The 22,972-nt window shown below is 37.8% G+C and overlaps 1 protein-coding gene across 4 annotated transcripts in view; it reads left to right on the forward strand.

Moving 5' to 3' along the window:
* Positions 1-22,972, forward strand: part of NUP107 (nucleoporin 107) — a 57,589-nt gene that overhangs the window by 22,376 nt on the left and 12,241 nt on the right. For all 4 annotated transcript variants that reach the window (XM_055240025.2, XM_063614200.1, XM_055240024.2 and 1 more), the window contains 12 exons: positions 971-1,042; positions 1,740-1,828; positions 5,649-5,727; positions 7,561-7,674; positions 11,516-11,606; positions 11,753-11,829; positions 13,290-13,349; positions 14,016-14,161; positions 14,276-14,324; positions 18,091-18,160; positions 18,859-18,977; positions 19,709-19,747. In XM_055240025.2, the coding sequence (XP_055096000.1) occupies positions 971-1,042; positions 1,740-1,828; positions 5,649-5,727; positions 7,561-7,674; positions 11,516-11,606; positions 11,753-11,829; positions 13,290-13,349; positions 14,016-14,161; positions 14,276-14,324; positions 18,091-18,160; positions 18,859-18,977; positions 19,709-19,747 (1,005 nt within the window). The remainder of the gene's footprint in view (positions 1-970; positions 1,043-1,739; positions 1,829-5,648; positions 5,728-7,560; positions 7,675-11,515; positions 11,607-11,752; positions 11,830-13,289; positions 13,350-14,015; positions 14,162-14,275; positions 14,325-18,090; positions 18,161-18,858; positions 18,978-19,708; positions 19,748-22,972) is intronic.

The following is a 22,972-nucleotide window of genomic DNA, read 5'->3' on the forward strand; positions in this document are numbered from 1 at the left end:
ATTTTTTACATCAAAATGGCAAGGTAAAATTTATGAAGATATTTTTATGAAATATTCTGGTACCTGTCAAGAAGTCCATGTAGCTTTTCTCCTTTAACCCATGGATAAAATGGATTAATTAATTAATTTGACCCATTCTTGAACTGGTCACAATATATTATCCTTTTAATATACTGCTTAGTATTACTTGCTAATATTTGCATTAAATTGTCTTTTAAAGTCAGTTGTAAGAGCCTTGGATTGCTGTTAGCTTTTATTATCAACTTCTGTATAGACTATAAAGGATTTTAAAGTTTTTAAATGTTTAGTTTCTAACATGTAACATGGCTGTATTCAGCCCTTTATTACAGTTTTTTTTTTAATTTTATTTTGGGATGGAGTCTCGCTCTGTCACCCAGGCTGGAGTGCAGTGGCGTGATCTCAGCTCACTGCAAGCTCTGCCTCCTGGGTTCAAGTGATTCTCGTGCCTTAGCCTCCGAGTAGCTGGGATTACAGGCTTTCATCACCACGCCCAGCTAATTTTTGTATTTTTAGTAGAGATGGGGATTCACCATTTTGGCCAGACTGGTCTCGAACTCCTGACCTCAGGTGATCTGCCTGCTTCGGCCTCCCAAAGTGCTGGGATTATAGGTGTGAGCCACCATGCCTGGCCTATTAAAGTTTTTTGTTTGTTTTATTTTGTGTTTATTTTTCCCCAAAACACCATCTCTGGGAAAATGGAATTTTAAATTTCAAGTGTAAAGAATCAAAATACGAGGTAAGAGCAGCTGCAATTGATGTAGCAGTTTGGAATTTACACAATAGATACTTTTCAATGATGAATATACAGATTTACTATGTGGTAAAATGTTTATGTATAGATGATTAACTGTACTTGTTTCATACTGGCTTTTTATCTTTCTGTTAAAATAATATTTCTTACAGCATATTCTTTTCGTTCTGTTTATCCTTTAAATATTTTTCATAATAGGCTCTTAATGCCAGTGAAAAAACAGTCGTGGAAGTGTTATTTCAGAGGGATTCACTTGTTCGACAAAGTCAGGTATGACTAGAATTTAAAAAATTTTTTTTTATGAAACATGGAGAAAAGGTTAATGACATGCAAAGTACTGAAGTATTTTTTAACTTAAAACTATTTTCTGAATTTTTTTTCTACTTGATCTTTTTATTTGCAATTGAAAGGAATTAGAAACCTTATTCTTTGATTTTTAAGTAATAGCCCTAGTATTTTCAGGAATACCCTGTTAAAAACAATTATTCCTATAGAAAATTTTATTCTTTTGCCATAATATTTATTTATCTTAAAAAAGTAAAAACAGTGTTTGGAAAAATTGTTACTTGATATTTTTAAAATCAGAAACTTCACGCCTATAATCCCAGCACTTTGGGAGGCCGAGGCAGGCGGATCATGAGGTCAGGAGATCGAGACCATCCTGGCTAACGGTGAAACCTCATCTCTACTAAAAATACAAAAAAATTAGTCGGGTGTGGTGGCAGGTGCCTGCAGTCCCAGCGACTCGGGAGGCTGAGGCAGGAGAATGACGTGAACCCAGGAGGCGGAGCTTGCAGTGAGCTGAGATTATGCCACTGCACTCTGCCTGGGCGACAGAGTGAGACTCCGTCTCAAAAAAAAAAAAAAAATCTGAAACTGTTTGAATTAAGGGTAGTAGTGCCACTACAAATAAAACACGAATAGATTTGGTAGTTAACACTAATTTATTTTTTTCTTTCTTTCTTAGCTGGTGGTAGATTGGTTAGAGAGTATTGCCAAAGATGAAATTGGAGAATTTTCTGATAATATTGAGTTTTATGCAAAATCAGTATATTGGTAAGTTACCAAACTTTAATTCTTGAGGTCACTCAATGTTGATATTGTTCATTCATCTTTCAATAAGTTATTATTCAGTTTTTACTTTGTTCACACTACTTTGTTCAGTGTGTGAGCAAAACAAAGGCTTTGCCTTTATGGAATTTATAATTGTTTAAGAGAGTTAGGTAGCTAATTTGCAAATATACAGTTGGCCCTCTGAATTTGTGGGTTTTGCATCCATGGATTGAACAAACTGCAGATCAGAAATAATTGGAATAAAACAAGCTGGGTGTGTTGGCTCACGCCTGTAATCCCAGCACTTTGGGAGGCCGAGGCGGGTGGATCACAAGGTCAGGAGTTCGAGACTAGCCTGACCAACATGGTAAAACCCTGTCTCTGCTAAAAATACAAAAATTAGCTGGGTCTGGTGACACGCACCTGTAATCCCAGCTCCTTGCGAGGCTGAGGCAGGAGAATCGCTTAAATCCAGGAGGCGGAGGTTGCAGTGAGCTGAGTTCACGCCACTGCACTCCAGCCTGGGCAACAGAGCAGGCTGTCTTAAAAAAAAAAAAAAACAGAAAAGAAATAACTGGAATAAAACAATAAATATAACAAGATAAAAAAGTAATACAAATTTAAAAATATAGTATAACAGTTATTTGCGTAACATTTACATTGTATTAGGTATTCTAAGTAATCGAAATGATATAAAGTATATGGGAGAACATGCATAGGTTATATAAAAATAATACAACATTTTATGTAAAGGATCTGAGCATCCTTGTATTTTGGTATCCGAGTAGGGTCCCAGAACCAATCCCCTATGGATACCAAGAGACGAATGTATATTCTGTTGGGTATTCCGAGCTTTGGGGGAAAAAATGAGTTAGAGGCTCGGCGCTGTGGCTCACACCTGTAATCCCAGCACTTTGGGAGGCCAAGGCGGGTGGATCACGAAGTCAGGAGATCGAGACCATCCTGGCTAATGCAGTGAAACCCGTCTCTACTAAAAATACAAAAAATTACCCAGGCATGGTGGCGGGCGCCTGTAGTCCCAGCTACTTGGGAGGCTGAGGCAGGAGAATCGCTTGAACCCAGGAGGCAGAGGTTGCAGTGAGCCGAGATTGCGCCACTGCACTCCAACCTGGGTGACAGAGTGAGACTCTGTCTCAAAAAATAAATAAATAAAATAAAATAAAATAAAAGTAACTCAGAAGGGAGATTGTTTTTAAAGTGGGAGATCCTGAATTCTGTATTTAAATGCTGATGTGACATGAGCTTGAACCTGGGAGGCGGAGCTTACAGTGAGCTGAGATCGCGCCACTGCACTCCAGCCTGGGTGACAGAGCAAGACTCCGGCTCAAAAAAAAAAAAAAAAAAAGGATTAGAATTAATGGATAGATAGGGCAGGGAGTCCTACTTTAAATTGAAGAGGTGGCCAGAGAAGGCTTTTCTAAGGTAGTAGGAGACTTTTATGAAATAAAGGCGGCCAGCCATGCAGAAATCTGGGGGATAACTATTCTGAGCAGGAAAACAAACTGTAATGACCCAGAGAACGTAAAGTGTTTGCACAAAGAAGCCAGTGGGAACACAGCAATGAAAAGAATGGTAGAAAACAAGATTGGAGGAAGCCAGATATAGGGCTTTTACAGGCAGGCCAATGTAACTATTCTGGACTTTATTCTAAATGTGATGGGAAACCTTGAGAATAGAAGAATGACATGGTCCAATTTATGTTTTCAAACAATCGTCTGCCTGCTTTTTTCTTAATAAGATTATTGATCATATCAGAAGATGATCTTCTGATTGTCAAGAAGACACTAATGTTCTGTTTTCAGCTACTTGTGTGGGTTTGTTTTGTTTTGTCTCGCTTTTGCTTACACTCTTCAGTACTTCTAAATTCTTTTAGGCCCTTGAAGCCAGAAAGCTCCCCTAAGTTAAAGGGACAGTTTATTTTAAGACTTGCAAAAGATTTTTAAAAGGTCAGATTGTGGCCGGGCACGGTTTAAGACTTGCAAAAGATTTTTAAAAGGTCAGATTGCGGCCAGGCCCAGTGGCTCACGCCTGTAATCCTAGCACTTCGGGAGGCCAAGGGAGATAGATCACCTGAGATCAGGAGTTCAAGAGCAGTCTGGCCAACATGGTGAAACCGCATCTCTACTAAAAATACAAAAATTAGCCAGGTGTGGTGGCGGGCACCAGTGAGCCAAGATCGCACCATTGCACACTCCAGCCTGGGTAAAAAGAGCAAAACTCCATAAAAAAAAAAAAAAAAGGTCATATTGCCTTTGAATTCAGTAACGTGTACAAAGTCTGTAAGTCAATTATATATTTTCTCTGTTTAGCTAGGAAATTACTGCTACTAAGCATCTGTTAAAAATTAAATCTTTTTTTTTTTTTTGAGACGGAGTCTCGCTCTGTCGCCCAGGCTGGATTGCAGTGGCGTGATCTTGGCTCACTGCAAGCTCTGCCTCCCGGGTTCACGCCATTCTCCTGCCTCAGCCTCTCCGAGTAGCTGGGACTACAGGCGCCCGCCACCACGCCTGGCTAATTTTTTGTATTTTTAGTAGAGACAGGGTTTCATCGTGGTCTCGATCTCCTGACCTCGTGATCCGCCCGCCTCGGCCTCCCAAAGTGCTGGGATTACAAGTGTGAGCCACCGTGCCTGGCCTAAAAATTAAATCTTAAGTGGATGTGATTTTTTTCTGAAAGGAAGTTTTCATTTTCAGAAAATAAGTTTGTTTTTTTTCTTTTTTTTTTTTTAGTTAAAATGCCCTGTTGGGTTTTTACAATTTTTAATGAGTTAATCTCCTTTTTTTTGCTGATCAGTGGAACAGAACAGAGAACCCCACAACAGATACACGCTGATACGGTCATTTGGTTTTCAACAAGGACATCAAAGCAATCCAGCAGGAAATGGAATGCCTTTTTTACAAACTGCAGAAAAATGATATCTATGAGAAAGAAGATTAACCTTGACGGCTCCCTCACTCCATACCCAACAATTAATTCAAGATGTGTCATAGTCCTAAATGTAGACGCTAAAAACCATAAAGCTTTTAAAGAAAAGCATAGGAAGATATCCTAATAACTTGAGAATAGATAGATGTATCTTAGCTCATAGAAAGCAATAATCAGGGAAAAAAAATTGGTTTGACTTTATCAAAATTAAAAATGTATCATTAAAAAAACACCATTGGCCAGGCGTGGTGGCTCACACCTGTAATCCTAGCACTTTGGAAGGCTGAGGCAGAAGGATTACTTGAGGCCGGGAGTTCAAGACCAGCCAGGGGTACCTAGTGAGACCCCCATCTCTACAAAAATATTAAAATGTTAGCAGGGCATGGTGGTGCGTGTCTGTATTCCCAGCTACTCAGGAGACTGAAATGGGAGGATCACTTGAGCCCAGGAGGTCAAGGCTGTAGTGAGTCATGACTGTGCCACTGCACTTTAGCCTCGGCGACAGAGTGAGACCCTGTCTCCAAAAAAAAAAAAAAAACAAACCACCATTTAGAAAATAAATGGGAGCAAGCCACAGACTGGGATGTGTAGTTCATAAAGAACTATAACTCAATAGTAAAAAGATAATCCTAGTAAAAAGGGCAAAATTTTGAACTGATACTTCACAAAACCAGATAGATGAATGGCCAATGAGGACATGAAAAAGCCCTCAACATCATTAGTCATCTGAGCTAAAATGTACTTCTGTATTAAGGATTTTTGCATGTTTTTTCTGGGATTGTAGTCTGTCTTTCTTCCTTTGACTTGATTTGATTTTTTAAAAATAGACCTATTAAAATTACCCCTTAAAAAATTTGGTACTTATTATTTCTTTCAGGGAAAATACTCTACATACCTTAAAACAACGGCAGCTGACGTCTTATGTTGGAAGTGTTCGTCCGCTTGTCACTGAATTGGTAAATGTTCTATGAAATGAAAGTTGCCTTCAGAGTTAACTGATTTTTTTTGCAGGCTGAGAATTTTTTCTCGTGGATCTTTGTTTTGCTCTTCTAAAGGTTTGCACACACTAACATTTTATTCTAAAACAACTAAGTTGCATTGGAATCTGATGGAATATATTGAAACATATCCGTGGCCTTTGAATTGTAAGTAGTAAGTTGTGGAAAGTATACTTAACTTGCCAGCATTAAAAACAAATTAATTTTGGTCTTAAGATTTGACTCTGCCTATATAAGGTAGTGACTGACCTGTGAAAACTCTTTTATGTTGAAAGCAAGTTAAAAAAAACTAAAGCCTTATTGGTTTGAGGTTAGAACGGTTATTCTAGGATATGAGTAGTAGGAATAACAGTGGATTTGAAAAGAACTGAAGCTGAATTATTCTAGAAACAAAGGAATGAAGCTTTATGACAGGTAGGGCATGTGAAATGTTTATAGTGAAAAGAGAAATAAGTAACAATTGAAAAAAACTTCTAGAATTCTGTTTAGTAACAAAGTGGTTTTTGATGGAAATTGTTTGGGAGAAAGAAAAAGAAAATTGTTTGGAAACTACTCTTAACAGCTTAAAATTGATTATAGCTAAATTACATTGTAGCAGGCAACAGCTGAAAATCATTTAATCTTACCAGCTGGAAAGTGATGATTTCCTTTTGCCAGAAAGAGACCATGTTCCAAAATTGAATTATATGTTTGCAAAATATTTATGAAAGTAGCGAATTGATCTGTTATGTATTCCATTTTCTGAATTGATATTCATATTACCATACACTAAGTAACATGTGGAGTAAGAATTACTTATTTCTTAAGTCACATTAAAATTGTTTTCCATTGGAAATCCATCATGTAGATCATGTGTGATGTTTGCTGCTAAAGTGAGAACAATATGTTATCCTAAATGCTTAGAAGCACATGAAAAAAGGTAGGTAGAAATAACTGTTTTGGGAGATTTGTACTTACTTATTAGAAATCTGTTCAAATTTTTTTTATCAGGCATTGGTGTGTTTTATATGGCATTAATCCCAAAATAGGTCTTAATAGTCCCTCTTCCCATATGTTCTCAAAAAGTACCAGGTAAACACTTTGTAGTCACAGAACAGAAGGTTTTTGCCTTGTGTTCTTCCATCTAGGTCTAATTCTGTTTAGACTTGACCATGTAGCTGCTATGACAGAGTGAAACTCAAGTCATCTTCTAGTGTTACCTGGGCTGGGATAGGCTAGTAGTATTTCTGCCTTGCCTGACTGAGGCATGACCTTTGTGGGCCAACTGAGTATGTTTTAAGTAGGGAAGCAGACAACTGTGTAGCTATTTGGAACACTTGTAATCTTGTGACAGCTTCATTCCCTTTTTTACTTAATTAAATTGAAACAATTTATTTCAGCCAGGCGCAGTGGTTCAGGCCTGTAATCCCAGCACTTTGGGTGGCCGAGGTGGGCGGATCATGAGGTCAGGAGTTCGAGACCAACCTGGCCAACATGGTGAAACCCCGTCTCTACTAAAAATACAAAAAATAGCTGGGCGTGGTGGTGTGCACCTATAATCCCAGCTGCTCCGGAGGCCGAGGCAGGAGAATTGCTTGAACAGAGGAGGTGGAGGTTGTGGTGTGCTGAGATGGTGCCACTGCACTCCAGTCTGGGCGACAGAACAAGACTCCGTCTCGGAAAAGAAAAAAGAAAAAATGAATTTATTTGTATATAAACTCAGGATAGGTTTATCATCTCTTGATGATGTGTAAAATGTATGTAAGTACAAAGGATTTATGGTTGATGATGACTTTTTTTTTCTTCTTACAGGACCCTGATGCTCCCATAAGACAGAAAATGCCCCTTGATGATCTGGATAGAGAAGATGAAGTTAGATTACTCAAATATCTCTTCACTCTAATCCGTGCTGGAATGACAGAAGAGGTCAGTCATGTCATAGACTCTTTGAGTTGGAAGAGATTTTTGTGGCTGCCTAGTATGCCTTCTTAATGCAGTAATCCCATTCATGCTATTGCTAGATCTAACTTCCTGTTCGAACATTTCCGGTGATAAGGCACATGTAACTTGAGATCTAGTTTGTAGAACTCTAATTAATAGAAAATTATTTATAACAAGTCATACTTTTCTTCCCCATATTGCACTGCATACTCTAGATATATCCCCATTATTTATTTTTTTGTTCTGTTTGGGATTTTTGTTTTTGTTTTTGTTTTTTTTGAGACAGTGTCTTGCCATGTTGCCCAGCCTAATCTCGAACTTCTGGCCTAAAGTGATCCTCCCGCCTTGGCCTTAAAAACTGTTGGGATTACAGGCATGAGACACTGTGCCTGGCCCAATCTCCATTCATTTTTTTTTTCTTTTTCTTTCTTTCTTTCTTTTTTTTTTTTGAGATGGGATCTCACTGTCGCCTTGGCTGGAATGCAGTGATATAATCACGGCCCACTGCAGTCCTTACCTCCCGGGCTCAAGCCCTGCCTCAGCCTCCTGAGTAACTGGGACTACAGGTACATGCCACTATGCCCAACTAACTTTTTTATTTTTTATACAGACGGAGTCTTACTATGTTATCCAGGCTGATCATGAACACCTAGGCTCAGGTGATCTTCCTGCGTTGGCCTCCCAAAGTGCTGGGATTGCAGGCATGAGCCACTGCACCTGACCTAATCTTCATTATTTCTAATTCTGATTTTTCAGAGTTTAGAATAAACCTAACCCTAATTCTAGGTGATACTATTTAGGCACTTGAAGGCTACAGTGGCCCTCAAACTTCTTCCTTTTAACCTTACCTTTTAAAAATGTGGGTGATAGTTAATATCTTATATGTAGAATGATAAGTATCTAATTGGACAGTTTACCAGATGGCTCTTTAGGTGAGACAGTGTGATGTGTAGGAGTTTGGCTTCAGTATTATGTTGTACTTGGTTTACAGTACTTTTTGCAATGGTCTTTAGACAGATTCTATGTCAGTTCAAAGTGTTGTTCTCTTCTATGTTATCAACCATAAGCATATATTAATTTCTTATGTAATTTTTTACAGTAATAATTTCTTACAGTAATAAATCTTAGTTTATTAAGCATCATTCTTATTTTTTTATTAAGAGAAGAAGTTGGCCAGGCACAGTGACTCATGCCTGTAATTTCAGCATTTTCGGGAGACCAAGGCAGGAGGATCACTTGATACCAAGAGTTTGAGACCAGCCTGGGCACCATAGCAAGACCCTGTCTCTATTATTAAAATATTTTAAATTAAAAAAGAAGTTGATGCCAATATTTGTTTATTCAGAAAATATATAAGTCCCAGCCACTCTGCTAGATAATGTGCAAGATACTAGAAATTACTATGGTAAACGAGGGATTTATTTTATTATTTATTTTCTGTGGAGACAGAGTCTCGCTCTGTCACCCAGGCTGGAGTGCAGTGGCGCGATCTCGGCTCACTGCAACCTCCACCTCCTGGGTTCAAGCAATTCTCCTGCCTCAGCCTCCCAAGTAGCTTGGACTACAGGCACACGCCTCCACACCCAGCTAATTTTTTGCATTTTAGTAAAGACAGGGTTTCACCTTGTTGTCCAGGCTGGTCTCAAACTCCTGAGCTCAGGCAATCCACCTACCTCAGCCTCCCAAAGTGCTAGGATTACAGGTGTGAGCCACCGCACCCGGCCATGGGATTTATTTTAAAAAACAAAAATACAATCATATTATTGAAGGCTCAAAAAATAGAAATTCTCAATGTCTCACTAGCTTTATAAAACCACAGATAGTGAGCGTTTTGTGTTTACTTATAGCCCTTTTTCTTTTGTCTTCCTTTTTAAGATAGTTGCAGTCATACTATACATTCAAGTTTTTTCCCTCTTTTTTAATAGTAATTTGAAATAAAATTTACATACCATATAATTCACCCATTTCAAGTGACACCATTCAGTGGTTTTGGTATATTACATTATTCATTTTGTGAATTGTATAATATATATTATTATATTATATAAAAAATGTGCCCTTTTAATCATTTAAGTGTGCGGTTCATGGCATTCATTACATTAACAGTATTGGGAACCCATCACCACTGTCTGTTTCTAAAACTTTTTCATCAACCCAAATACAAACTGTAACCATTATATGCAGTAACGCCTCATTCTGTTCTTCCCTCAGCCCCTGTAACCTCTAATCTACTTACAGTCTCTATGTTGTATAGGTGGAATCATACAATGTGCTTTTGTGACTATCTTATTTCACTTAGCATAATGTTTTCAATATTCTATATTGAGTTTTTATCCTGCCTTTTTAAGATACCATATCAAAACAGTTTTCCATGTTAATTCCTACATAGCTCTCATAGATTTTAAAGGCTGTAAGTTCAGAATGATGTTAGGGGTACGATATTCTTTAACTAGTTATATCAATCAGGCTTTCTGGGTTCAAGTGATAGAAACCCAACCTAAGTTACTTTATGCTTACAAGAGGAGAATTGATTGGCTCATGGAAGTGAGAAGTATAGAAGGTATATCTGGCTTTCAGCAGGATCCAGGAACTCCAAAGATATCACTAGGATACTGTCTGTTTCCAAGACCCATAGCTCTACCCTCCTCTCTGTGCCTTCATTCCCAGAAAGCTACTCCCCATGTTGTGTCAGAGATGGATACGAGAAGCTCCCAGCTTACATCCTCTTGCCAGCTAGCAATCTCAGTAAAAGGAGTATATTTTCTTTCCCAGTATCTCCAGCAAGAGTCCTGGTGGTGAATCTTGTTAGCTCACATCCCTAACCTTAGATTTCTGGAATGGGATCAGGCCTATCCAAAACATAGGAGCTAAGAATGGGGAAAAGGTGATTCCCTAAAGGGATGATGGAACAAAAACATGTATTTACCTTACTGATATATAAACACATTGACTTACTGACTTATTGGTGAAGTTGAACATGCAGTATCATCAGTGGAGTAAATGAGCAGTAACAGCCTTGTCATTAGAGACTGTTTTTGTAATAGTTTTTCATAAATCAGAGATCATCAACCTCTTTAACCCCATTTGTTTCTAGCAGAATTAAATGCCAGTGGGTGCCATGGGAACCTGTTGTTAAGCCTAAAGTCAAACAGAAAAGGGATTTTTTAGAAATAAAAACAGGGCCAGGTATGGTGGCTCACACCTGTAATCCCAACACGTTGGGAAGCTGAGGCGGGGGAACCCTTCAGTCCGGAAGTTCAAGACCAGCCTGGGCAATATAATGAGACTCTGTCTCTAGAAAAAAAATTTTAAAATGAAAGAAAAATAAAGGCAGAGGCCACAGAAAGACATGTATATGTTTTAAAAATAGAATACCATTATTTATTTATTTATTTATTTATTTTTTGAGACAGGGTCTCACTCTGTCACCCAGGCTGGAGTGCAGTGGTGCAATTTCCGCTCACTGCAACCTGTGCCTCCTGGGTTCAAGCGATGCTCCTGCCTCAGCCTCCCGAGTAGCTGGGATTACAGGTGCCTGCCACTGCCCCTAGCTAGTTTCTCTGTTTTTAGTAGAGATGGGGTTTCACCATGTTGGCCAGGCTGATCTGGAACTCCTGACCTCAGGTGATGCACTCGCCTTGGCCTCCCAAAGTGTTGGGATTACAGGTGTGAGCCACCGTGCCCGGCCAGAATTCCATTATTAACTGCCTGCATCCATCCCTTGTAACATTTGTTCCATAAGTTATCTAAGCTTGTCATATATTGGTTATACTTTACTATAAAGCATCCTGGTTATTGGACTGACTGCTCTTTCTTGTTTCCTAAGGCACAACGACTCTGTAAACGCTGTGGTCAAGCATGGAGAGCTGCAACACTTGAGGGCTGGAAGCTGTACCATGACCCTAATGTTAATGGAGGTATTTTAGTAGATTTTATTCTGACAGTTGAGGACAAAGGCATTTCGCTCTAAATGCCAATCTTTGTGAACTATAGCTTCTCTTTTTAGAAAGGATTGTAATAAGGTTTCATTTTAAACCAAAAATTTTCTTTTACTGTTTTATAGGAACAGAATTAGAACCTGTTGAAGGGAATCCATATAGACGCATTTGGAAAATAAGTTGCTGGAGAATGGCAGAAGATGTAAGATAAATAAAATATTCAGTGATGCTGTTTTTAACTCCAATTAATTGAAAGCCTATTCAGGGGCTATGAAACATTGAAAGTAGTGTAAAACTGGTTTTCAGAGAATTTCCAATTAAATTGAGGAATAGGCTTAACTACTTATCAGAATTATTAAACACTATGTACTAAGAATTAAACACTGATATAAGACAGAAATGTAAAGGAGGTACCAAATGAATTTAGAGAAAAAGTACTGGACTAAAGCTTAAAGCTGGCTTCCCTGAGGAAAGAATTGAATTGAACTTTTAAAACTTAGTAGGATTTGCATTGTTGAGAATGAAAAACAAGAGGAAGGAATTCTAGGTAGGATACATAGATTGGGAAACTCAAAGTAAGGTGGGTCTACTAGGTTGGAGTAGAATGCTCATAAAGGAAATACAGTCAGTTCTGTTGTAACACGACATAGGTATTCAAAGTCACCACAATGTGCAACATTGTGCAAAAACCCCACAGGACTTACAGGAAAATGGAGTTAAGAGAAAAATACTCAAAAACTTCATTAGTGATACATAAGATGATAAAAAGTTAATAAAAATGGTAGCACAGTTTTAGGTCTGTCAAACAGTTTAAAAAATACATAAATACCACAATAAATATGGCACTTTACCTTGAAAAAGGCCTAAAGTTTGCTTGTGGAATTGGCTGTCAGGGTGGTAGAAGCTTTAGGGCACATGGCAGAAGTGTTTTTAAGAAGATCAGCATGGCAGTAGAAAAATATACTTAAAATTAGATGGACAAAAGCCTGAGAAAGTCATTAGGAGCCTGTCAGAATTATTTGGACACTAAGTCATAAGGGTCTTTCCTAGGATAGTATTGATGGTAATGGAAAGGAAGGAAGAGACACTGGTCAGGACCAGTGATTAGAAACAGAAGGCAGAGGTGGACTCAGTTATGCAGTAAGAGTCTCTGAAGTCTCTTGTTTGGATGATAAGAAAACTGGAAATACCATTAACAGGATCCCAAAAGTAAAATGGGGAATTAGTTCTATGTAGGAATTCGATGCAAACTAATGCATGCCTTGTTTTGATGTCGTACGTAGGTCAGTATCAGAGAGTATCAGGTCAGTATCAGAGAATGTCAGGTATTGAGAAACATTCTAGGAGTAAATAACTATATAGATTATATCTGGAATAAAATTTGATTTTAAATATTCAAAGCATCCACTAGAGTTGGATCTGCTTTCACCCGATATTTGACATTTAAATGTTTTACTTTTTCCTCTAGATTTCAGCATTTATTATTTCATCACACTGAAGTTCTTCCTTGTTATTACCCCCACTAGATCTTTCACTAAAGTTTAAAAGCTATCAAGTGAATAGGTTCAGTCTAGAAGAGATTGCAAGACTCCACATTATGAGGAAAATTGACGTACTAAGAAAAACAATATTTCAAATTTGTTTATATTCATTGTGTTTTAGGAGCTTTTTAATAGATACGAGAGAGCAATTTATGCAGCTTTAAGTGGGAATCTTAAGCAGGTATGCAATCTGTTTTAATGTTTAAATTTTTTCTGTGGAGTAAAATTGAATACATAAAATATTCTCACAATTGTATATAACAAATATAAACTTAAGTATATATACTTAAGTATATACATACTTAAGTGTAGCAATGATAGAGATAATCATGTATCAGATAGTGACTTGTTCTGCTTAATTTGATGTATCCCATAACATGCATGGTATTTTAATGAATGAAATCAGATTTCAGTGTTTAACTAAGAATTGTAAATTTAACTCCAACACACATTTATTGATGACTTAAAATACTCATAGCTGTATGCAGAAATGTGCCAGAAAGGCACAGTGAGTCCTTGGGTTGTCTTACATATGCATGTTTTCTCACAACCCACTACTCCCTACATATTATAGCTATCTTTAGGGATACTATATTAATCAGTTGAAATGTTATATCAGCCTGGAAAACTGATGTTGTTGTTAACAGTATGAAAAAATCTGAACAGTTCAAACATCTTAGAAGATGTAGTTGGCGGGGGAAAGGTTACTGGGCATAATTTTTTTAAATCTGCTGTGTTTTATATCATTATAAAGTGATTTTATAGTCTGTGTCATTGGATGTAATTGCTTTTCATTTCTTTTCTGTTGAATATGTCTATATGTTTCTGTTTTGTAATGGGGAAAAAGCTGCTTCCTGTCTGTGACACCTGGGAAGACACAGTTTGGGCCTACTTCCGGGTGATGGTGGACAGTCTGGTAGAACAGGAGATCCAGACATCAGTAGCAACTCTGGATGAAACTGAAGAACTCCCTAGAGAATATCTGGAAGCAAAGTGAGTTTGTTGGATTGTTTTGAGTCATGGTGATTTGTAGCATGCTCTTTGATGTTTCATTTTACAGCCCTTTTTCATATTATTAACATTCTTTTCCCGTTGTTTCTTTTGAAGCTGGACCTTAGAAAAGGTTTTTGAGGAACTTCAAGCTACTGATAAAAAGGTAAATGTTAATAGGAATATGTTAGATATCTGGAATAGGAAACAATGTCATTCTGTTGTGCACTGTAGCCGAAAGGAAAAAGGTGGAACTTTCTCCCTTCTTTTTCTCACCTATTAAAATAAGAATCATTCTTTGAAAGGAAGAAACTTAATTACATAAATGATACACCAGTTTTAGTTTTTCGTTTCGGATTAATTTCATCTAAGTATATGCACGTAAGCTACATTTATTCCTTTTTTAAAATTTAAAACACATTATGGAAAATTAAGACTTTATTTTCCTAGATCTTAAAATCTAATATTTCCTAAAAGTTATATTCTTTTAAAAATGCTTAAACAACTGTAGTAATGTTGTATGTACTTGTAACAATAAAATAATTTAAGAATGTATAAATAAAACCTTTATAGTAATTTCTGCCCCTTTATGGTTATTCCCCTGAGATGATAAAACATACTGATATGTATCCTTCTATATTTCTCTCCATGATCTTACAAATATGTGTAAATAACGTAGATATTCCAATTTAGAATTTTGATTTTTGTGTTTTTCACATTGTACTACATATATTACTCTACAGCTTGATTTTTTCATTTAATGATAATCTCCAAGTTAGTTTATTCATTTTCACTTAACCTTATTCTTTTTAATAAATACATAATGTTCTTTAGAATAATGTATGATTTATTTTAATCATTCCCCTTTGGGTAATATTTAGGTTATTTCTAGTGCTGTAATGAAGTTACATGTGTGTGTACTTAGCTACTAGTCCTTCTGTTTCTTTGGAATAAGTTTCCTGAAAGCAGGGTTACCAGGTTAAGGAGTATAAATAAGTATATGCTTTATACATTGTATATACATACATACAGTGTTTCTGAATGAATTCTCTGAAGACATCAGGTTGTATACCTTAAAAATATATACAATAAAAATAAATAAAAGGGCCAGGTATGGTAGCTCACATCTGTAATCCCAGCACTTGGGAGGCCAAGATGGGAGGATCACTTGAGGCCAGGAGTTTAGACCAGTTTGGGCAGCATAGCAAAACTTCGTCTCTAAAAAAAAAAAATTAGCTGGGTATGGTGGTGCACCCACTTGTAGTCCCAGCTCTTTCAGAGGCTGAAGTGGGAGGATTATGGCTTCAGTGAGCTGTGATTGTACTACTGCACTGGAGCCCAGGAGGTCGTGGCTTCAGTGACTTGTCATTGCACTACTGCACCCCAGCCTGGGCAACAGGGCAAGGCCCTGTCTCAAAGAAAAAAGAAAAATTAAATAGGTTGGTAGGTAGGTAAAGAAACATTTTGAAATGGATACTGCATGCCTGTAATCCCAGCTACTTGGGAGGCTGAGGCAGGAGAATCTCTTGAACCCAGGAGGTAGAGGTTGCAGTGAGCCAAGATTGCAACGTTGCACTCTAGCCTGAGCAACGAGAGCGAAACTCCGTCTCAAAAAAAAAAAAATGGAAATGGAAAAATAATTTATTACTTGGTTGTGGCAGTTAATTCATACTTCCACAAGTAATTTATTGAATTATACATTCTCACCAGCCTCAAATGCCACACTTTTTATGTTTTGCCAATCCATCAGAGTAGGTGGGAAATAGGAACTTGCTATTCTACTCACATTTTCTTGTCTATTCGTAAGGCTGAGCATGTTTCCTTATGTTTATTGACCATTTGCGAATTTTTTGTTCTATCTTTCAGCTATTTTTCTGTGGGGTTTTATATTTTTCTTATTATTATATAGGAGCAGTTGATATAGTAAGGAAATTAATGCTTTTTCTGTCAAGTGTTTATTACCAGTCTATTATTTTGGATATTCTAGCTAATGAAATAAAACAAGAAAATTAAGGAACAGATATAAATACTAGAAAGGGAAGAACATTTACATATGATAAAAATATTAGTCTAGAAACTTAAAGCTCAGTAAGTTACTAGAATTAATAAGAGAATTTGTTAAAGTAGCCAGATACAAGACAAAGTTTTTTTTTAAAGTCAAGTCTTTCTGTACTTGTTATAACTATTTAGAAAAGGATTTAGTACCCCCTCCCCAAAAGTTCCATTTAAATGAGTGACCAAAACTAAAGAGATCTAGGAATAAAAAATTAATCCAGGGTTTCAAGCCCTTCATTTAAAAAACTATAGAATCTTACTGAAGGACATAAAATAAGACATAAATAAATAGATATATCATGTTCCTCGATGAGGGCATTTAATATAAATGTCACTCATTCCAAAATTAGCATAAAAACCTAATGCTTTGGGATATTACTTCTGGACAGAAAATTTTGTCAAGTAAAAGAATAATTGAGAATGGCAAGAGCATTTTGAAAAAGAACAATCGGCTGGGTTTGGTGGCTCACACCTCTAGTGTGAGCGCGGTGGCTCACGCTTGTAATCCCAGCATTTTGGGAGGCCGAGGCGGGCAGATCACGAGGTCAGGAGATCGAGACCACGGTGAAACCCCATCTCTACTAAAAATACAAAAAATTAGCCGGGCGTGGTGGCGGGCGCCTGTAGTCCCAGCTACTCGGAGAGGCTGAGGCAGGAGAATGGCGTGAACCCGGGAGGCGGAGCTTGCAGTGAGCCGAGATCGTGCCACTGCACTCCAGCCTGGGCGACAGAGCGAGACTCCGTCTCAAAAAAAAAAAAAAAAAAAAAAAATTTTAAAAATTAGCCGGGTGTGGTGGCATGCTCCTGTAGTCCCAGCTTCTCAGGAGGCTGAGGTGGGAGGATCACCTGAGCCCAGGGAGGTGGAGGCTGCAGTGAGCCGTGATTGCACCACTGCACTCCAGCCTGGACAACAGAGTGAGACTCTGTCTCAGAAACAAACAAACAAAGAAAACCACACTTAAAAAAAGCAAAAAAAGTAGTTAGAGGGTACTTGCCTTACTCAATAATAACACTTAATATGAAGATACAACAAAACAGTATAGAACTGACATGAAAATAAATAGATGAGTGGAACACAAAGTCCAAACTAGATCCAAGTATATATGAGAACTTAACAGATGTCAGAGGTGACCTTTCATTTCAGTGGGAAAGGGATGGTTTATTTAAATAAATGGTGCTGGCATAATTGGCTTTCCGTCCAGAAGAAAACAAAGCTAGATCCTACTTCATGCTATGTAACTAAAATAAATTCCAGATAGAGCAAAGGTTTGAATGTAAAAATGAATAAATGCTGAAAGAAAATTTAGACAGCCAACTAAATAAAATTTAAAATGTTTGACAACAAAAAATGAATTATATTCTTCAAAAAATCAAGTTGCAAATAAGTTAGAAAAGGTTTTCTCTACTCTGTACCTGATCACTATTTTGTTTTTTTTCACCCTTGGTGCCATGTACAGAAGAGAATACTCAAAAGAATGCTTTCATGTACTGCTGCATATGTTGAAAGAAATCTTAATAGTTTATTTTGCTTAGGTCACATGAGTTCTTCCTTTCTGGTCCACCATGTGTAGTGCCAAGGTAAATAGGAATAAAATATGAGAATAAAAGTTTAATACCATTGAGAGATTAAATTGTTATAACATAGGTCTCTACGTTCAAAGATGCTTTTCAATTCTGGATTTGTAACCTGTGAGTATATTCTAAAGGCAGTATCCTTTCCATGTTTTATTTTGTTTTGATCTTTCTAAGGCCCTTCATTTCCAGCTTTTTCTTTCTATATGTTCCTTCAAAAGTTTAACATTTTTAGTTTAACAATGAATATATACTACAGAATGACCACTAGAAGATTTATGGAAAATTAAAAACTTTTTTTTCAGAGAGTTCTGGAAGAGAATCAAGAACATTATCATATAGTTCAAAAGTTTCTTATCCTGGGAGACATCGATGGTAAGATATAGTTTTATTTTACATTGTGTTTTTTTTGTTTTGTTTTATTTTTTTTGAGACAAAGTCTCACCCTGTCGCCCAGACTGGAGTGCAGTGGCGCAATCTTAGCTCACTGCAACCTCTGTCTCCTGGGTTCACAAGATCCTCCAGTCTCAGCTTCCCGAGTAGCTGGGATTACAGGTGCACACTGCTACACCTGGCTAATTTTTTTATTTTTAGTAGAGACGGGGGTTTCGCTATGTTGGCCAGGCTGGTCTCCAACTCCTGATGTCCGGTGATCTTCCCTCCTTGGCCTCCCAAAGTGCTATATGTTATAGACATGGGATTGCAGGCATGAGCGACTGCACCCAGCCAGTTTTATTTTACTCTTTATGAGTTCTTCATTGCCTTATAGTGATTTTTTAAAGTTATCCAAACAATGCATTTACCATGTCTTTTAATCTTGATAAATATTAATCTATTTGAATGCAACTATTTATTACTTTATGTCAGAGGTGACCTTTCATTTGGTTTTTATAAAATAAAGTTTGGATTGAACCCAAACTGTTTCAAAGAGTGTGTAGAGTTATATCATTGCTATTAATTATGAGACAGTGACTTGAAAGCACTATAGGAGTGAAGTAAATGTTCTTGGTAATGTTTATTTTTTTCTTTTGATTTTATTCCTATTGTTGAATCTTCGCTTTGATGGCTTGAAGGTTTGATGGATGAGTTTAGCAAATGGCTTTCCAAAAGCAGAAACAATCTACCTGGACACCTCCTTCGCTTTATGACTCACCTTATTTTGTTTTTCCGTACCCTGGGACTACAGACCAAGGTATATAAAAATGAACGATTTCTTCTCTGTAATGTTGATGCTATAAACCTATTGTCAAGAAAACACTACTTGTTTTGTTATTGTTTTCTAGAAATGGTGATAAGGAATCAAAAGTCTTCCACATAGTCTTGTATAGTCACTCAATGATAACTCACTGAGAGTGCCCCTTTAGGGTTCTAGTCTGTGGCCACAGAATGCTGTTGGTTAACTGGTTTTTAATAAATTCATAACTTTATCCTTGTCTGTACCCAGCTTTAAATCAACCAGCTAAGCTAACTAAACAAAGTGAGTGCTATGTGAGATTTTAAAACTTCGTTGGTTGTTGTTTTGTTGCTTTTTTTCTAAAAAAGAAGATAACATTTTGGTCAGAGTACATGTAGAAAGTGAATGATACAGTAGTTGAAATCTTGGGCTTTGGAGTAAGAGTCTTGAGTATATACCCTTATTCAACAGCTTCTATCTGTGTAACTCTGGGTAAATAAAACTTCCCTTGGTCTTAATTTCATCCTCTGTAAAATGTGAACAATAATAGTAACTACCCAAAAAGAGTTATGGTAAGGTTAAATCAGGCAGTAGATGAACTTTGGTAAGCACTTAGCTTGGTGTATAGTTACTGCTCAGTGGTAAACATTACAATTATTAAATTATTTAATAATGGAATTTGTATTAAAAATTTTATTACTTTCATATAAGCAGTGTATTTATAATTATGTCTTTTTTTTCCTATGAAGGAAGAAGTTTCTATTGAAGTTTTAAAGACATACATACAGGTAAACTTTGAGAACCTACAACCTGATTGTTTTTTACTATTTTAATGAAAACAAAACTCAGAATGATGCTATTTTAATTCTCAATGGTAAGAAAGCATCAGAATCCATAAGAGATATTTTAATTATCAGCACAGTTGACCTTTGAATAATGCAGGGATTAGGAAAACAACCCCCACCGCCCCGCACAATCAAAAATTCACTATAACTTTTGACTCCCCAAAAACCTAACTACTGATACCCTACTGCTGGCCAGAAGTCATACCAATAACATAAACACACAATTAACACATTTTGTATATTACATCATTATATACAGTCATCCCTCAGTATACTTGGCGGATTGGCTCCAGGACCCCCACATATAACAAAATCTGTGTATACTTATGTCCCACAGTTGGCCCTGCAGAACCTGCATATATGAAAAATCGGCCTTCCATATTTGCAGATTTCACATCCAGATAATACTGTATTTTCTGCAATACCAGGTCGATGCGTGGAGTGGACGCAGCAAGCTCCTATTCCATCTCCAAATACTGTATTTTCTAAGTTGAGTTGAAAAAAATTTGTGCAGAAGTGGACCTGCACAGTTCAATCCCATGTTGTTCAAAGCTCAACTGTACTGTATTCTTACGATAATGTAAGTTAGAGAAAAGAAAACATTGCTAAGAAAATCATAAGGGGCTCGGCGAGGTGGCTTATACCTGTAATCCCAACACTTTGGGAGGCAGAGGTGAGAGGACTGCTTGAGTCCAGAAGTTTGAGATCAGCCTGGGCAACATAAGGAGACCCCTCTCTCTACTACAAAAAATTTTTTTAAATTAGCCGGGCACAGTGGTTCATATCTGTAAACCCAGCTACTCGGGAGGCTGAGGCAGGAAGATTGATTGAGTGAGCCCAGGAGTTGGAGGTTGCAGTGAGCTATGATCTCGCCACTGCCCTCCAGCTGGGTGACAGAGTGAGACCATCTCAAAAAAAAAAAAAAAAAAAAATCAGGCTGGGTATGGTGGCTTGCGCCTGTAATCCCAGCACTTTGGGAAGCAGAGGTGGGTGGATCGCTTGAGCCCAGGAGTTCAAGACTAGCCTGGGAAACAGCGAAAACCTGTCTTTTTTTTTTTTGAGAGAGAGTCTTGCACTGTCACTCAGGCTGGAGTGCAGTGGCACCATCTTGGCTCACTGCAGCCTCCACCTCCCAGGTTCAAGCAGTTCTCCTGCCTCAGCCTCCCAAGTAGCTGGGATTAAAGGTGTCCACCACCATGCCTGGCTAATTGTTTGTATTTTTAGTAGAGATGGGTTTTCACTATGTTGGCCAGGCTGATCTTGAACACCTGACCTCATGATCCACCCACCTCGGTCTTCCAAAGTGCTGGGATTACAGGCGTGAACCACCACACCCGGCCTGGACCTGTCTTTTTTTTTTTTTAAGTTTAAAAATTAATAAATAACTTTTAAAAGTTGAAAGAATAATAAAAATCATAAGGAAGAGAAACTACATTTATAGTACTATACTGTACCTGTTAATACTGTAAGTTTATGTTGTCTGTTTACAAGATGAATTGTCTGTTTGAAATGGACAACCACAGTTACAGACCTCAATCTACAGTATACCAAGCAGTTCGCCTTTTTCTTGTAATCTCATGACTTTTCTCTGCTTCTTGGGAGAACTTCCAGTATCACTACTGGCACTTTTTATGGCTCCTATGGTGTTATTAAGGGTTTATAGTATTGCACTAAAAAAACACGAGACCTGGGAAAGATTACTTTTTATTGCAGTATGCAACTGAAGAGACCAACGGCTCTTCAGAGATGATTAGCATCACACGGCATTTTAAATGGATACTCACAGCACTTGAGCTCACCCCAGTAGTGGCAGGAAGTGGCTATAAAATTATTACAGTAGCATAGTATCTGCTACAGTTAGTTGTATGCAGTTATGATTTAATACTGCATCTGTATGCTTGTTTACATTTCTCTAGACCACAGTGTATGGTGTGTAAATGTGTGTACATTTTGATAAATTTTAACTTTTTATAATAGATTCATATATATTTTATAGTAGTAAGTGATAAAGTAGACCAGAATCTGTGCCTCACCAGGGTCAAGCGATTCTCTGGCCTCAGCCTCCCAAGTAGCTGGTGTTACAGGCTTGCACCACCATGCCTGGCTAATTTTGTATTTTTAGTAGAGACAGGGTTTCACCACATTGGCCAGGCTGGTCTCAAATTCCTGACCTCAGGTGATCCAGCAGCCTCGGCCTTCCAAAGTGCTGGGATTACAGGTGTGAGCCACCGGCCTACCTAGCTTTTTCTTAATTTACTCAGTATTTCTAGGCTATTAATTTGTTTGTGAGTCTTTTTTTTTTTTTTTGAGATGGAGTCTCACTCTCTCGCCCAGGCTGGAGTACAGTGGCGCAATCTCAGCTCACTGTACCCTCCGCCTCTTGGGTTCAAGCGTGAATACTTTTCAAATTGTCACAAATCTCCAAAAAATGTTCTAATATATATATATTTTTTTAAATTAATGTATTTATTTATTTAGAGATAGGATATTGTTCTGTCACTCAGGCTAGAGTTCACTGGCTAGATCATAGCCCATTGTAACCTCAGACTTCTGGGCTCAAACAGTCTTTTCCCCTCAACCTCCCAAGTAGCTGGTATTATAGACACATGCCACCATGGCCAGCAAACTTATTTTTTATTTTTTTTGTAGAGACTGGGTCTCGCTATGTTGGCCAGGCTAATCTCAAACTCCTGGCCTTAGGTGATACTACTTTTTTATTTTTTATTTTTTTTTGAGAGAGAGTCTCACTGTCGCCCAGGCTGGAATGTGGAGTGCAGTGGAATTATCTCAGCTCACTGCACCCCGCCTCCCAGGTTCAAGTGATTCTCCTGCCTCAGCCTCCCGAGTAGCTGAGATTACAGGCATGTGCCACCATGCCTGGCTAATTTTTGTATTTTTAGTAGAGACAGGCTTTCGTCTTGTTGGCCAGGCTGGTCTTGAACTCCTGGCCTTAGGTGATCCGCCTGCCTCAGCCTCCCAAAGTGCTGGGATTACAGGCAAGAGCTACCAGGCCTGGTCTCAAGTGATACTTCTGCCTCAGCCTCCCAAAGTACTGGAATTACAGGCGCAAGCCACCATACCCAGCCAATTTTCCAATATATTTATTGAAAAAAATCCACGGTTCAAACCTGTGCAGTTTAAGAGCCAACTGTACTCACTTTTTGGAAT

Source organism: Symphalangus syndactylus, chromosome 13 (genome assembly GCF_028878055.3).
Source record: "Symphalangus syndactylus isolate Jambi chromosome 13, NHGRI_mSymSyn1-v2.1_pri, whole genome shotgun sequence".
NCBI lineage: Eukaryota > Metazoa > Chordata > Mammalia > Primates > Hylobatidae > Symphalangus > Symphalangus syndactylus.